The following is a 17,557-nucleotide window of genomic DNA, read 5'->3' on the forward strand; positions in this document are numbered from 1 at the left end:
TGGTCGTGAGATAATTTAAAATCCCTTTAAGGTCAGTCAGACGCGGAACTGGGGCGGTTTTCATTAAATCCTTGTTTACGCGAAAACGAATGCGAGCTGAGAGGAAACAGAGAAAGGGGCGTATGGAACAAAAGAGATAGAGTGAAAGAGGGGAAGTGGGGTGGTGGAGGAGGGGAAGTGGGGTGGTGGAGGAGGGGTAGGGGGGGTAGTGCAAAGGCACTCGCATCTTGATCTCGTTTGCGTAAGTGCTGTTGTTTACCCGATAAAGGTGGATTCAAACTATCCGTCACGTAACCCTCGCTACAGTCTACCGGATTTTGTACGAAGGCAGAGTAATCCTCGGTTTCAAGGCGGAGTTCTGTCCTCGGCTACAAGGCGAGGAGTTATCCCCACCATTGTTTACGTTTCCTCGATGCAAGAGACCCGACTCACGACTCGAACAGCCGTCAATTGCGTCGACGAAACCAGTTGGTAGCGGTGGGTGTACTCTTATCGTACATCGAGTATCATCTTCTAACGTAACACTTGAAATTATCGTTACTTTTTCGTTGTATCTCCGTGACAACGTTGTCGATGGATCGATGAAGTGTTTCGAACGTAAATAAAGTCCAAACGTGACACTTCTCAATTCGGTGAGTAATGGTAATGAGAGATACCAATAGTTTGTGTTTCAATTCTTCAAAATTAGTATTTAATCAGAGAATAACAATAATTTACTCTAGTGTGTCTCGTTCTTCGAATTGAATCCACCGATTAAAGTGACGAAGAAAGAGTATGTCACTTTATGAAATTCACTAGACAAATTGTACCGTTTGTAGTAGAAAAATTGTAACAATGCTGTATATGATAAATCGCGAGTGTTCCAACTCCAACGAAAAGACAAAGTCGCGATAAAGTATAGTTAAATGTAACAATCGATACAGTAGAATCTCGATAATTGTATGGGAACCTCGTTCATTGCATTATGCTGATAAGTGGTAGGAACGGTTACTTAGCAACGGGCAAAGTTGAAGGTGGAAGTAATAGGTTAATGGGAAGCATAAGTACATATTGGAGATTTGCTATAAGTGGAGTTTCTTGTTGGATCGGTTACCTCGAAAGTTGCACGAATCTCGATATTTCCAGGATTTTGCAATTCCGTTTCCCCCAGTTAGAATAATACGGTTTATCGTACAACTATGATAACACTTTATGCACCTTATTCTTTGAAATAGAAATTAGTTACATGTACTAAATTCTTTGATTAAATCGTAAAATACGTCACTACTGATTTCCAAGTGCAAACTTATTGATCGAAAAAATTAAAGAAACGATTCAAACTTATGAACAAGCGAGCGTATATAATTCTCTTATTTGTAATAATCTTCCGTGTCAGTATTACAATGCAAATAGAAATTTTCGAACCAAATATACCAACCAAGCGAGGAACAATTAATTCGTAGTAAAATAGATTGTTCGTTAAGATATTGGAAAGTTTGTACCACTCGTAAACGTATAATTCTAAATTGCAAAGAAATTTCAAACGACACAATTTCGTTCGTTCAATTCTGACTTCAATTGTTACGAAATATACAAAGAGTGCGATGCTTCCTTCACAGATATAAATTCTGTGGCTCGTTGCCCAATCATCTAGACGACAAGGACGCGCTAGACGACGACCAAAAGGAAAATAATAACATAATGACCGATACTATCACCGGGAATCTCGGTGGAACGTTGCCACATAAGAAACGATCGTTGGGCGTACACTTTTCGGACGGAGGACCAACCGGAGCTTTGGACCTCGTGAAGCATCGGTCGCAGGACTCTGTGGATGAAAATGATCCTTGGAGGTATGCCATCGTCGTTCGTTTCTATAGATTATGTTCGCGAAAGAATAACATGTGATTCGGTAATTCCTGCTTTCGAGTAACAAATATCTGTGAAAATAGTTACGTTACCTTCGAGAGGAAGATAAAAATCGAGAAAATTTGATTTTTTACGAAACGATAGTTTCGAACACTTAAATAATACGAAACAAGTTACCTTGAAGAAATCCTAGGAAAGGAAAATCTTACACGATCGATGAAAATAGAAAATAATCATTGAACCCTGCAAGAGTTACAAATTCTTCAATACAGTAAGTCAAAGTCGACCCAACCTGGACAAAAATAAATTCTTTAAGAAACTGTCCAATTGACGATTTAAAAGATTGTATCTTAACTTCTGGGATTCGAAAAATGTAATTCTTACTGTACGAAATAGTTAACTTTGTACCAGTTACAAATATTTTGTTCAGATTTCATACATTTCAGAAAGCTGGCGGTAGCGTATAATTAAATAAACACGAATCCCCTCTTGCCTCTCGAACCCTACCCGATAAGTGTTTCGTCTCGTCGGTTGTGAGTTGAATAAATCTGAATTGTATTTGCACTTGAAAATTTCCATGAATAATACGTTTTTACAGATACCAGCAGAGCGACCTTGATCTAGTGAGGTGTCGTCACGGGAATTTCGATTCCGTGAACAGAAATCGAAACACCGAGGCAGTGTCCGGCGATTCGACGAGAAGGTACTCTCGTGGATCTTCGTTGGAAGACAGGTGTCATCGAAACTCGGATCTTGACCTGGTGGGCACGTTGCCTAAACGGAAGCAGGACACCAGGAACGGCGGGAAGGCTCCCGAGACAAACTTCTCGTCCTCGCAACCACCCAATACTGATGCCCCCGACAACGATTTCCTGATGCAGATCGTGCACAAACCCGATTGCGAGCTAGTCAGGCATCGGCAACAACTCAGCAAGTGCATTGATCTTAAATTGAGCAAACTGGCAAGCGGAGAACCGCAGGATCAAGGTTACGCGTCGGAACGTTCACCGGAAGACGAGCATCCTCCTTCATTACCTGGCCAGCCATTCCCAAATATAACACCCGGTGAGTAGATTTTCAACCTATAATATTTTCTTTAACTTTCAGTAGGAAATATTGTCAATCACAGGAGTTACTTTTCAATTGCACGATTGGGTTTTAAGGTCTTTTTTCGATTGATACGAATCTGAACTTACTACGGAAATTCTAAGAAACAAGGACAATAATGTTTTATTTAAATTTCATTAAGAAATATTATCAATCACAAGAGTTACTTTTTAATTACACGATTGGGTTTTAAGGTCTTTTTCCAATTGATACGAATCTGAACTTACTACGGAAATTCTAAGAAAAAAGGACAATAATGTATTTTTTAAATTTCATTAGGAAATATTATCAATCACAGGAATTACTTTTTATTACATCATTATGTTTTAAAATCTTTTTCCGATTGATACGATTCTAAACTTACTACAGGAATCCTACAAAAAAAATTTGACAACAAATTTATAATTTGCAAAGATATATTTACCGAGTATCGACAGTAGAACGTGAAAAATATTTACCCAACCTTATCATACACGGGATATTTTGATACATTTGTGTATAGAGTATCAATACTCTACATACATACAGTATAACAAAGTGACGAAAAAGACATCTGTGTGAAAATCTCGAGAACGATTTATATTTGAAGAGTCAGAGCTTGATTGTCCCTTAGGTATGTTATAACCCTACAATCGTTAATTTTGAAGAAACATCGGTGAAACAGATGCGCTTGGAGCACGTTGCATGCAATTGTGCAACGACGCGCGCGCGTAATTATACTTCGGTATGTACTCATTACGCTTTCTCCAACTGATCGATATAACAGCAGTATAAAGAGTGTCCTGTGAACTGACTAATCAACTTAACCGACATGTTTGCCAGGTCATTTTGTAACAGAAGTGTCGCGCGAATTGTAGGTCTACCTTAATTTGTTATCGAGTTGCGACAAAAACGGAATACCGTGTTTACGACGAAACGATGCTCTTTTTATTCTATGTCTGTTTTTCCGTTGCATTGTTTTGCTTTAACGTAAAATCTGAAAATACGTGCATGTCGGTAGCTTTCCATCTACGAACACGGTCCTATTTGTTGCTACAACGAACGTTGTGAAATACAAAGTGACAAAACACTTTTCGGATTAGTTATCGCCGTGCGTAGTGAAATACAAAGTGACGAAACACTTTTTCGATCAGTTGTCGTCCTGCGATGTGAAACATAAAATGACAAAACACTTTTTTGGAGATGTCATTGATATCCAACCGTGACAGATCCACTGTACTTGATCCGAAAATCAAACACGAATAGAGTGTCGGTATAAAAAACAAAATAAATATATTCTCGAAGGTGTAAGTATATTTTCGAAAATTCGTATCGGTACGTTGCATCTGTGAACACGTAGAAACGTTCGAAACAAATGTGACGCTTAACTATAAATAAAAGGAACAAACACGAACCGCTACGATGAGGGCCAGTAACGTAATGCACCTCTTGCGAATTTTTTCGTTTTCTTACAGTGTTTCTTTCCGCGTTACATTTATCTCGTTCCACTTGTAATTTCTTTCGGTCTGATCGCTTTAAAACTTCTCTTGTTACGTTGTTTCCTTCTTCCCTATTCTCATTTTCTTCGCTGACCAACAGGAAGCTGTCTCGCTGCGCTCTTCTTTTTTTCCGTTCCGTATTTCTCTTCCACTCGCTCGGTCTTACTTTAATAACATTCTCGAACTGCATTCGCTTCTTTCTTACTTTTTACCATTTACACTTTAGTATTCCACGGAGAATGAAAAATCGGTTTCGCGTGGTATTGCGAGTCGTATCTCGAGTCGAACGTGTTAATCGATCTACGTAACACGTGTGATTTCTTTTACAAGACGCGAGGTATTTACTCGAAATTTGTTTAGTTATTGATAGAATTACCAAAACGCTAAATACATTCTTTTTTGTCATTTCTTATTTCCTTGAGAAACTCCTATAGGTACAATTTTCAATCCATTATCCTCTTTCGCAATGTCATATTGTTTGAAAGTTTCTCTTTAGTTCGTCGCGTTCGTTTATTGTTTAAGCTGTCAGAAAAAATCTTTATTCGCTGCCTAATTAGTGTAATGATCTTGAAAACCGAATGAATTTACTGTCAAAAATTGCATTTATTAAATACGTTGAAATTTCAATTATTTTTAAAGAATGGTACTTCAACTTTGAAAGAAAAAAAAACTTCTAACACAAGAAATTAAAGCTTTCGTTATTATTTCGTGTATTGCTTCCAAATCATCGCTAAATCTACTGCACCAAATATCATTGAACAACGAATCGTTACAAAATCAACTTAATTCGTTGCAAAACCTCGTCGAGAAAAATCGAGTATAAAATAATCAAAAGTACTATCTTCTTAAACTTAACGCCACTTGCACGAGTTTATCGGACAGAATGTGTCTTTTGATACGATAGTAAACAGCCCCAATTTTCTTTTTATCTTCGATCGAACAAGTTAATCCATTTTATTGCATTTCTCCGTTCCTTTTCTTTTTCCAAATTAACGATGCTCTACGTAAAACCACCAAATTTATTCCACTCAATTATTTCTCCGTATAACAGCCATTTTTGAATCCCTACAAATAATTTCTCAGCCTTTGGTAAGTTTGCTCTATAATATTCCACCTTCTGCCTTTTCCAGCGTTTCCTTATACTCGCGGTATTATTTGGCGTCCTTTCGCGAAAATCCACTTACCCATTATAAAGAATAATTCTCCTACCTCTCCATTGCTCGCGTACAATAATTTCACGGTCCATTTAATCGACTTGCTGTTTTCCAGTTGACTTTACAATTTCTGCACGTACATCGCTTAAAACTTTCTCTCGTGCCTCGCAAACCTGGGACAATGTAACGCGTCTAAAGATAATGAGTAGAAATACAGCAATGGATAAATGTCACACACGAAGGCTCAGTGTTTTTTTGAAAAGAGTTTCGTTCCGAATTGCTGACAAATTTTTTAGAAACTGATACCACTTTCAAATGAAGAATGTTTATTTACATCCCAACAACAGTGGAACCAACTGATGAGAAATAACGAAGCGATATAAAATAAATTCAATATAGAATAAATAGCGTGATAAAAGATTTTAGATAGAAAATCGAGAAATAAAAAATAGAGATAGTTAATTGTATCGAGACGTTACGTAGGAAAACATAAAAGCTTAAGCGTTACACCGTATATCGTTGGTGGACATCTCGCAAGCGATAAAACTTACCCAAGGATTTACTCGTGCCTTAGACACCAATTGTGTCCTGTATGGGGTTATTTGTTTAATTAAACATGTAAAAAATTAATGAAGTACCGGAACGTCTAACGGTATTATTTAGAAGCTACGAATTTTATAATCCACGACATAAAATTCGTTTAGCTAAAAGCAAGTAAAATAGCTACTTACAAAGTATTTTTTATTAAGTATCTTTTATCGTGTAAACGTCAGTTAAATCTTCTTAATGAGCCATTACTCGATTCATTCTAAACATATATTCGGTAACACATTCTATTCTTAAGACCTGAAACTACCATTTAAAACAAAACAAAAAACGATTTCTTCAAAATTACAAACCTTTCCTAACACCAGAACTACCAAAGGGATCAATCTAACTTGTTTCAAACTTCCTTCTAAAATTACTCGATTATGAACAATTTCTACAATATTCATGGACAATTGTCAAAATAGACAATTCATACTCCTCGTCTAACTTCAAAAATACCTATGTGATCCGAGACAAATGGAAACACGTTCACTGTTGGTAGTTCTACCTTTAAGTATCTTTCTCGAGGACATTCGGTTCGTCTCGCACATTCGATCGGCTCGCGAATATTTTTCGACACCTTTTTCTCCGTTTCTCCATCTATTGGGCATTCCTCGATCTTGGTTCTATCATTTCCCAGCACGCGCCGATTTTTTGCCATTTAGTCGGCGGGGCGCGTCGCGTCCAAGTGGTATAGAGTTGAAACACAATGGCCGAGCAAGGACGAGGAATTCGTGCTTGACACACTTTTGTCCGGTGAATTTCGGTGGATAAGACGTGCAGGTATCTTCTAGGAATCCTTTGTCGCTGATAGACGGCGAAGTGCGCCTCGAGTTCGGGTCTCTTTATCGCGGGAAGCAACGCGCCAGTTAAAATGAATGTAACGACGGTTCCATTCTTCTTCTCCTTTCAACGCCTCGACATCCTATCTATCTCCAGTGGTTTTGCCGATAATCTCTTTCCAATGGAAGGAGTACTTTATTACCGAAAATCTAACAACATCTGGTCGTCGGGACGCTTCATTTCGCGTCCATTTCCGTCAACTCGACCGTTCCCGGTACCGGTGTCATATTATTAACTTTCGAACGGTAACGCCGTTATTTTCATAGCACTAACGGTAACGTGACGTCAAATTGACTGCTTGTCAATAATGGCGACTCGACGTCGAATTGACTCCTTAAAGCTGGTAACGAAGTGACGTCGATTTAACGTATCCTTAGATGGAGGTATGTTCTACTTGTATTGAGACGCTATTATTTGTTATTCTCTGGATAATTTTATTTCGTTTATAATATTTCCGAAACAAAATCTGCTTTTTGGGAATATAATTATAAGGATGAATTTTATTTCGATGCACTCAAGAATAGTGAAACGATACCTTTTAATACAAGATTTTTTAATACGTTGTTAATTGATAGGGAGTCAATTTGACTTCAAGTTATCATTATTGAGAGGGAGTGAATTTTTCATCAAGTCATCTCTATGGATACGAAGTTAATTTGACTTGAAGTCGTCTCTATCGATACAGAGTCAATTTGACTTCAAGTTATCACTATTGAAAGGAAGTCAATTTGACTTCAAGTCATCTCTATCGACACAGAGTTAATTTGACTTCAAGTTATCAGTATTAAAAGGAAGTCAATTTGATTACAAGTTATCTCTATCAATACAGAGTCAATTTGACTTCAAGTTATCAGTATTAAAAGGAAGTCAATTTGATTACAAGTTATCTCTATCGATACGGAGTCAATTTGACTTCAAGTTATCAGTATTAAAAAGAAGTCAATTTGATTACAAGTTATCTCTATCGATACGAAGTCAATTTGATTTCAAGTCATCACTATTGAAAAGAAGTGAATTTTTCATCAAGTCATTTCAATCGATACGAAGTCAATTTGACTTCAAGTCATCTCTGTCATTACGAAGTCAATTTGACGTCAAGTCAACACTTTGTATTTGATTTTTCATCTACTTTCGTTGGGTGGCAAGTTATGCGTACAAAATATTAGGCGTTACGACTCGATAATTTTAACGATACAAGAAATTAATGTTACGTACCTGGATCACTATGAATATAAATTTTTGTCACCTTTTTCCATCGAAGGGTCTTGTAACACATGGCAAACGCGAGAATCCGTTCGCCGGATATTACGGATTCGAATCTCGTTCATCGAATACCATTTTCCTTTTTTTTTAATTTCTTTGTTTAATATTACGATATTGGTGTGCACAGTACCGGATGGTAGACGCATCGAAAGCATACAAACTCTCGACACCACTTGCAAATGACAGCTTGCACGCTGCATTCATTTTTTTGCTTTTCACTTTCACGGAAAAGTAACACGAGTGACATTATAAAATATTCCCCGGGATGAAAATAATATTACAGCACATGAAACGTGTTTGAACATATTCGAATACACTGACACTCGCTACTAATTACAAATCGCAACATGCAATAGTAGAATACCGAATCTACTTGCGAAAACTTAGAAGGAAGTCGTAACAATTTTAAAATCTAAATATTATACATATAATTTTTCACCTACCAATGTGTACTACTAAAGTAATATACAATAAATTACAAGAGTTAAAAACAAACCAAAGAAACCAATACATGTATATCGTCTAAAATAATATCTGCCCTAAACTAAAATAAAATAAAATAAAAAGCACAACAAACCTTATCCAATTCGAAGACTATTTCTCTAATAAATTAGATAATTCTCATTAAGATATCTTCAATCGTTCAAAAATTATACATAAATCGCTACTGAACATACATTCCATTATTTGCAAAAGACAAAATGCATATTTGGGCTACGAATCAAAACGGAAGTACTCTAGGAGACATTGTATCGTTAACTAAATTCACCTACTTGTTACTTCATCGCGGGTCAATAATTAACATCGTGTCTTCTAATCGACGTCACGCGCGAAGGATTACGATTAACGTCGAAACGAGTTAGATAATTCGTTACTCGAAACACATCTCGAAAAACATTTTAAATAACTGAACAACTTTGCCGTACTCGCGAAGCTGATTGTCTCGCCTCGTATTTCAGTCGAAACGCTGAAACGGTGGCGTGGCGAGGTATAGATTCAAGCGTAGGAAGATAAGTGGGTGGTAGTGGTTGTGGCTTTGACACAACAGGATTGCGGGAAATATATCGAAGGGCAGATTATGCATACGCAAAAGTTCCCACGGCTGATAACAATCCGGAAATCGGACGTTACGGAAACCAGGACACCTGTATTCCCTTGTTTACAGTCCAGGTCTCTCTTCTGTCCGCTGCCAAACTCTCCGAAAAGCCACGAACTTTATCCGTGTTCCGATTGATCGCGTCAGCTTACCAAAAAAATACAATTACGATGATACCGGTGTCGAGTAACAAAATTTCACCCATCTATGAATTTTATTTAAATTTTACACAACTTTTTCACCTGCCAGGTAATCGTTAATTTGTAAGCGTTGTCCATTTCTTCACTGAGCACGAAGAAACAAGATGGAGGTCGAAAGTCCAGGTTCCCTGAAAATCGATATCAATTCGTCGCTTACATTTTACAGTTCTTTACCGTGAGCGTGAAACAAATTAAACGTTACGAGGAAAAATACACTGTTTTCCCTTTAACGATTATCGTGAATACTATCGTTCTGGTGAAACGAAGAAAGGAATACGTATCGTGTGAAATAACAGCTGCTCGTAAAATGAAATAAAAAATATAAAGGGCTTATTCTGAAAACTGTGTTTCGATAATAAATTAGATAATTCTCATCGAGATACTTCCAATCGTTGAAAAGTTACGCGTAAATTTTGCTTCGCGTCGCACTTCTGTTTCCACGCCCTTGCTCCACCCTTTGTAGACTTAGGGAAAAATTAACACGGGAATTGATAAGGGTCGCGTGAGCCAACGAACACGCAAAATTTGAAGCGAGTCACCAGGGGAGAAAAATTTCGTCGATTTCGAGAGAGCGATTCTTTTAACAAAGGATGTCAAGGATATGGAACTTTGACTCGTTTGAGAATAAAGTAAGCTTGGGAATCTCGGAAGCTTCGAATATTTTACGAGTTTTTGGAGTTTCGAATCGTTCGACGAGTCTTGGAAATATTTAAAATTTCGATAATCTTGTCGCTATCTGAAAGAGAATAACATCGAACACGTGTAACATCCCGAGTATCTATTTAACTTATTTATCTCCTTTGGGTATAATACAGAGAAACAGTTTGCCAACCCTGACGTAAAAAGGGCACTTCTACCATCACGGTAAATCCTCGGTTAATTACGTTCGTCGTTAATTTCATACAAGATGGTATTGCACTTTGTGAAAAACGAGCCTCGTGGTACCGTGAAACAATTCCTGTGTAGCAACGATGCGCGATCGGGTAAGAAACAAACGAAAGACAAACTGAATTATAACGCAAAGCTGCGACTGTAACCTAACAAAGAATGAAAACTCGTCCGGCGGTCTTACATTCACCGGAGCGATCATTAATCATCGGTGGCACGACTCTGTTATAAAGTTATAAATTATCGACGAAAATATATCAACGTGAAGCGGGGATATTGCGAATGTGCAGGACACGATACTACGTAGCCCCTTTCCCTTTATTTCACGACAGCTAATAATACGATGGTAAATATTCCATAATTGAAAACACGTTCTAACGAGGGATGTTGCCGTCGCATCGATAACCGAGAGCGTTATTGGTGTAATATGCAAGTAAATAAATCAACGTGCCAATCATAATTTTCATCGTATCGCGTGGAATCTCGAGGAGCAATAATTCTGCACCGAGGACGCTTATAACAGGGCATCGGGGCTTGGCTGCAATCTGTCACACGCGCATCAGCGAACGAAGACGGATCACAACATTTTCAACGGACACCGACCGCGTACCTTGGTATCGTCTCGTGTCCGATGACCATAGTTCATAGGCGCTAAATCACTGCAACTGCCACGGCAGATTATCGGCCGATCTAACGAAAAGGTCGAGGAACTTAACAGCGCTCGCAAGAAGCCCTCGTTAAATGTTACACGCCGATTTTAACCCGTGAGTCGTTACGATGCATTTCTCTGCAGAGATGCATTCGGTGATTTCTTCGTCGTTCGATGATCTTCCTTTCTGTCTTCCTTTGTCTCGTCTTTAATCGATCGTTTGTAATAGTAAGGATCGATAATTGACGAAAATTATAAATACTGTAATTCGTAATTGTCAAGTGGTTACTAATGCCAAGAAACGTTAATATTCGGTTGTTCGGAAAATTATTTCATTTTTCTTTTATGAAAATGAAACTCGACTTTCTTAGAGTGTATAAACATTTTATTAAATTATACATTCTCCATTTTGGAAAACGAAATCACTTTCCGAACAACCCAGTAGAATACAGTCACGTTAATGTAGAATAGTATCGTTTGAATTCACGTCAAAAAATTAATCTCGAGTGAATATTCAAATAACTCAGTTGAGTTAATATAGGAATTACTTTAATTCAAACGATGAAACAACTGAAGTACTTTATACAGTATTTTGATGACCAAAGGAAGGTTTCCTTTTGTCCAAGGAAAAATGTCTAAGTCCTGAATTTTTCTCTTTTATCCTTTTTACCTGACGGTCTCGATGAAGACGAGTCGACACATCGATGAAGATGAAGACGAAGACGACTAAGACGAGTCGAAACGCATGTTCGTGTTTTTTATTAATTTCCAACGAATGCATTAGTATATTGCCCAGTTCATCCTGATATTCGTCCGCGAAGGGTTAATATTTAATTTAAGTAGTACGAACGGAGTTACAGTAAGAGCAATAAGTGTTATCTTGTATTTAAACCGATATTTAAATTGATGTATTCAAATGTATTCAAATTCGAGATTAACGAGCTATTCTCGTTCCTTGTTTTAATATTAAAACAAGCCCCCCAGATTCCCTAAGTAACGATGCTGCTGAAATCTTCGGTGTACATTTGCCGAAGCTGATTCGATTCGACGAAAATCGTTGAAAATCTGACGGTAATTAATCTCGCGGCCGAAATGTGAATAAAAACGCAAAAAATTGACTCGAACGAGTCCAAAAGATTACACATCGGCCGCCAAATGGTGTTGAATAACTAATGCATCATTTACCTTCGTTCTCGACAATTTCCAGGCAATTTGATCAATAACGGGTTGAATGTACGTCGTAGTCTGCATTTTGTATGAATATGTCTATAACGGTGAGCGCGAAATCTACATATTTTCAATTTCAATCTCATGCATTCGAAAAGAGCCGCTTATCGATTGACGTTGACAACTTTGCGAAATTATTTCCGTCTGTTATTTTCAGCTACGATAGTCCAGAGCCCTGGCGAATATTCGTTTGATCGCCGTGAACGTCAAACAACGACATCAATGCTAGCATCGAATAGCAAAACTTTATACGTTCTTTCAGCGATACGCTTTGGCGTTTCTATTTTACTACCTGACAGATTTTCATAATCGATTTTCTCGAAAATGAAGCTGCACTTTGAAAAACATTTCGTTGCACTCTTTCAATTTATCTACAAAGAATCGATTTCTTTGCGAAAGAAACCCGAATTTTACGCCACAGAGAGTATCTTTTAATGAAAGAAACACATGGTAATCACACGAAGCAAGATGGAGGGGTGAAAGAACAAATGAGGAACAACAAACCAGGTCGAACTCTAGCGATTCCTTCCAAACAGACATCACAAACGTATTTTCGTTGAAGTATCGTGAGATCGAGAGAATCGTCAAGATGGAAGAAAACTCCACACCGGTTTCGAACTTTTGGCATGTTTCGAATTGTCTGATAGATGACACCTCTGTGTACAAAAATCATCACATTCGATGTCCACGGTACCGTCGATCTACACTGGAAACAGTAAAGCGTTGCACGACTGGAAACGAAATTTGCGAAATGTGAAACGAACTTTTCGAACAATGGTCTTTCAAGGAGCACTATTCTTTCTCGCGAAGAATAAAAGCGCGAAAAAATTTCAAAATACACAAGATACTGCATTTCCCCTTTTTTTTCTTTCTTATTTTTAACCGTTTCGTTTCGTTTCTATTTGGAACGAGTCTCGCTTTGTTCGTCGATCACTTCTTACGAGCAATGGCGGGTTTTTTTGAGCGGTATGCTATTCGACAATGACAACGTCGAACGTAGCTGTGAATATATATATAAAGACAGTAGAAGATTACACACACTTGAAATTATTTATATTTCAACTATACAACGATTCAACGAACGAAAGTTTTGAAATGCAGGGTGTTCGTTGGATACCTCAATATTACGCGTTATTCCTAACCACTTGGAACGTCGCGCAATCAAAAAGACAGAGACGCATTTAATACGTCGGTTTGACGATTTAACAGCACTTCGATGTACAACGTTTAACGTCCAAGTTTCTCGGGCCAATTATTACCCCCGGGCCACTTAACATTGCTGGTTCCGCCTCGAACAACGATTCTCAAAGCTAACACGAGGGTCCGCTTCCTGTTCCGGAAACCTTTTCATCTACCTCGTAATCGTAATTCGCAAGTACCTCGTTCACTTTTTCAAGCCCCTTTGAAAGTGTTATGAGAAGACAACCCGCTCCTCGCCTGCCCTCTCCGCGATATCTCGTTTCTATAAATCTGTTTCAGGGCCTGACATAGAAAATACGTTCGTGACTCTTAACGAGTATCGTTAAAATTTCCCAACAATAAAACCGAACAGGTCTCATTTCGATATTTGTGACTCGAAACTCGTTCTTCTATCCGAGCCACTTTGTCAAGGTTGTGGAATCAGGTGTTAACGGACGATTGTTTAAATGTTATTGAAACGAGAAATTGACGGGAATACGAAAGTTAAAAATGTATAAATTTCCCAACAATAAAATTGAACAGGTCTCGTTTCGATATTTGTGACTCGAAACTCGTTCTTCTATCCGAGCCACTTTGTCAGGGTTGTGGAATCAGCTGTTAACGGACGATCGTTTAAATGTTATTGAAACGGAAACGAGAAATTGACAGGAATACGAAAGTTAAAAATGTATAAATTTCCCAACAATAAAACTAACCAGGTTTCGTTTCGATATTTGTGACTCGAAACTCGTTCTTCTATCCGAGCCACTTTGTCAGGGTTGTGAACTAAACTGTTCACGTGAATTCAATATTGTACCAGTTCGAAGTTTACGCTAATGTTGCGAATGATTTTGCCTCTCGAAATGACTGCGATCGATCTTCGTCAGTTACCTTTCAGTTAACTAAAATGAAACAACTTAAATGGGACACTGTATATTTCACTCCTTTCTTCGTTTTCTACGTCTCGCGATATTAATATAACCACTGAGTTGTTTAAAATTGATCTACACTGCGAACGAATAATAGAATTTATAAATTTTAATTTACAATTCGTGGAAGTTATCGTAATTACGAAACTTGCACAAGTGAAACGTATCAAACTAGGGCCGGACAACCCAGTTTGAGAAATCCAGAGACAGAATATACGCGAACACTCATTACAGATACCTGTGTGTCCTTCGCGGACAACTATGACCGAGTTTATTGTGTCTACAAGGGTATTTGAGGGATCCATTGGCTTGAAAATTGTGTAACTACGATATATCGTCGTTGTTAGATCTCCTCGGAATATCTATCGTGCATTATAAATTAGGAAGGATGGCACCCACGTTAATGAAAGATTCAACCGCAATATCGCGAGATATTTAACACGAACAATCGTGTTAAAAATATCTTTGACCAACACTGTACAATACTTATCCAAGTACCCCTTACGTACTCCAAAAGTTTCGTAACTTTATCTCATTTTCACCAATTTTCCATCGACGAGTGCAAAGGTAACTCAAATTAATCGAAGCTGCACTCGCGATTCTATGTTTAGAAAATTTAGAAAACGAAATGGTAATTTCGAGAAAACGATCCTCCCGGTCATTTATATTCTCAAACGTTTCCAGTATCGTTCAATTTTAAACGAATGTTAATCTTCGTCGAGATCGAAAAAAAAGCCCGCGGCTGATCTGAATTTCAAATTTCAACGTTTCTTTCATTCCCCGTCCGAAAAGCTGAGCAGCCGCATTAAACGAATGATACGAATTTGCTTATTTCCAAATTATTCCGCGTCTCGGTAGATTAAAATGCACTCGACAAAGTGAATTAGATATAAGCGCGAGAGGGGAGTATCGTTATTGCGTCAGTGTTCCTCGCGGGCATCTTCTTTGTGCAAGGCAAATTATCATCTCGGCCAGCAGACGGTATCATCACTGTAGACTTTACTTTAGAACTTTATCTTCGTTGATAACGACACGGGATGTACCGTTCTCAATTTTCACCTTCTCGGTGTTGGATTCCATTTCCACGGATAGCCGGTCTATTCAACGAAGAAACGACGGGGGACACTTTCGAGCACCGAATCGATGTTAACGTTCGAAAATACTCGGGAAATTCTTGCTTCGATCGGTTCATTTGTCACACTGGCAGAGTTGTCGCTTTAATCCTCGATACGAAATGCCATGGAAACGATCTCGCAGCAAACTTTTTCGTAACGAAGCAAATTGTTCCTTCTTTCCATTTAAATCGAGTGATCGCGTTTGCCTGAGCGTTTACACTCGTAGAAACTTGCAATCCGTCCGCTCGGTACCAATTGTTCTACGTAACGAGGATACAAATTCTCACGTGAAAAAGTTTCCACGAAAAGAGTATTCTTATTTAGCACGTTAAACGTGCCACGGTAGTCCCTGAGAACCGGTGCTCCAAAATTATAACGATTTTCTGAAACACTTACAAGAACTCTAATGCTTGTGAATTTCAACAGTAGAATTAACAAAGGAGACAATTTGACTTGTTTCAAATTTTTTTTTTTTTAATTATTTAATTATCAATATTCCTTGCCGGTAATATTCGTGGACAATTATTGAAATAGACAACTAACGGTACTCGTAAATTAATTCCCCTTTCTCTTTAAGTTATTGGTAACTGATAAAGAAGACAGTTTGTGTCGATAGTCGTTGATAATGCATCGAATATTACTGTTCGTTATTCTTTTAACAGGTGTGATTAATTTACTTTCACAAAACTGTCTCGCTGCACGGCACAGATTACAGAGTAAAAAAATCGTACACCAGAGTCTGTTGTTAGAAGAAAATTTACCTTCTTTAATAACAAGTTGAGATTTCTTCCTCGTATTAAAGAGAGCGCATGACTTCTAATTGGAGTTGCACAAGACGGAAATCGTAGAACTGGTATGCTTGCGATATTTATAACTTTCTTCTTGGTCCGATGTATCATTTCTTGTACGTGGTGCATCGCTGATTCAAGGAAGCGGAATTTAACGACGAAGTGCACGCCGAGCTTGCACTTTAAATTTCTATCTCTTGAAAATCAAGCTTTACGAGTAAGTAGTGATTTAGACCGTTAAATTCAGTGTCGGCGCAATTACTCGATTACATGAAAAATATCACGTTTTACTACATCGTAGAACTAACATTTATCGAGTAGTAAAAATATTGTTCCATTGGACATCATACAGCGGATAAACGGATGTTTATTAACAACAAATGCGTTCGTAAGAGACTGTTATAAAAAGAAAAAAATTGTATCTTCTCTAAAATAATTTAACGATTAAAAGTTTACTTAGATGACGCTATTAAAGAAATATTTTTCTTTGAAAATATATAATTCAATTTTTAATACGCAACTCTTGTTACGATACTTCCCTTGTTCTCTCGAAATCTACCTAGGATTGTTTGAAAACTTTTGCAAACGTATCAACTCTGATTCGATTCAAATCATCAACCATTTAAACATAAAAACACAAGAAACTATATTCTATTCGTAAGAGTACGAAACTCTGAATCAATGTGCGTGTTATAATTGCACATAAAATTATCACCTTGTTTTTACTATACTTGCTATTAACTACGTTGTTCTTTCTTTTTAGATTCCTTCTCTTATCGAAACAACTCATTTCCATAAAATAATAAAATAAAAGAATAAAATTTCATGAGAACATGTATCAGTTCTCTTTTCGTTGTTTCTTTTCCTCGTAACTTGAATGGCAGTCTTGACATTCTATTGGCGCAATAGAAAGATTTAAAACAAGCATCGAAAGTATCGTTTTAAAGTTCAAAGATCCTTTTGCAATCTAAATTACTGCCTTCCAAAGTGAACGCTTGCTGTGGAAAACGCTCCATTAAGGCGTTACTTTCATCGATAGCAAAATGAAGTGTAATTATATTCATTTTTATCTTCACGGTGTAAGGTTCCATTTCCTTCGGTCATAGGATACATCTAAGATAACACTGAAGAGAGTAAAAGAAACTTCAACGACTAAAATCGACATGAAATTCATGGTGGTTGTAATCATTTCACGGTGGCTAATT

The 17,557-nt window shown here is 37.6% G+C and overlaps 1 protein-coding gene across 1 annotated transcript in view; it reads left to right on the plus strand.

Moving 5' to 3' along the window:
• The window catches only part of LOC143149485 (uncharacterized), a 189,057-nt gene that overhangs the window by 134,948 nt on the left and 36,552 nt on the right, over positions 1 to 17,557 (plus strand). The window contains exons 5-6 of the mRNA XM_076316896.1: positions 1,599 to 1,832; positions 2,447 to 2,913. Coding sequence (XP_076173011.1) covers positions 1,599 to 1,832; positions 2,447 to 2,913 — 701 coding nt within the window. The remainder of the gene's footprint in view (positions 1 to 1,598; positions 1,833 to 2,446; positions 2,914 to 17,557) is intronic.

This window comes from Ptiloglossa arizonensis, chromosome 7 (assembly GCF_051014685.1).
Source record: "Ptiloglossa arizonensis isolate GNS036 chromosome 7, iyPtiAriz1_principal, whole genome shotgun sequence".
Taxonomy (NCBI): domain Eukaryota; kingdom Metazoa; phylum Arthropoda; class Insecta; order Hymenoptera; family Colletidae; genus Ptiloglossa; species Ptiloglossa arizonensis.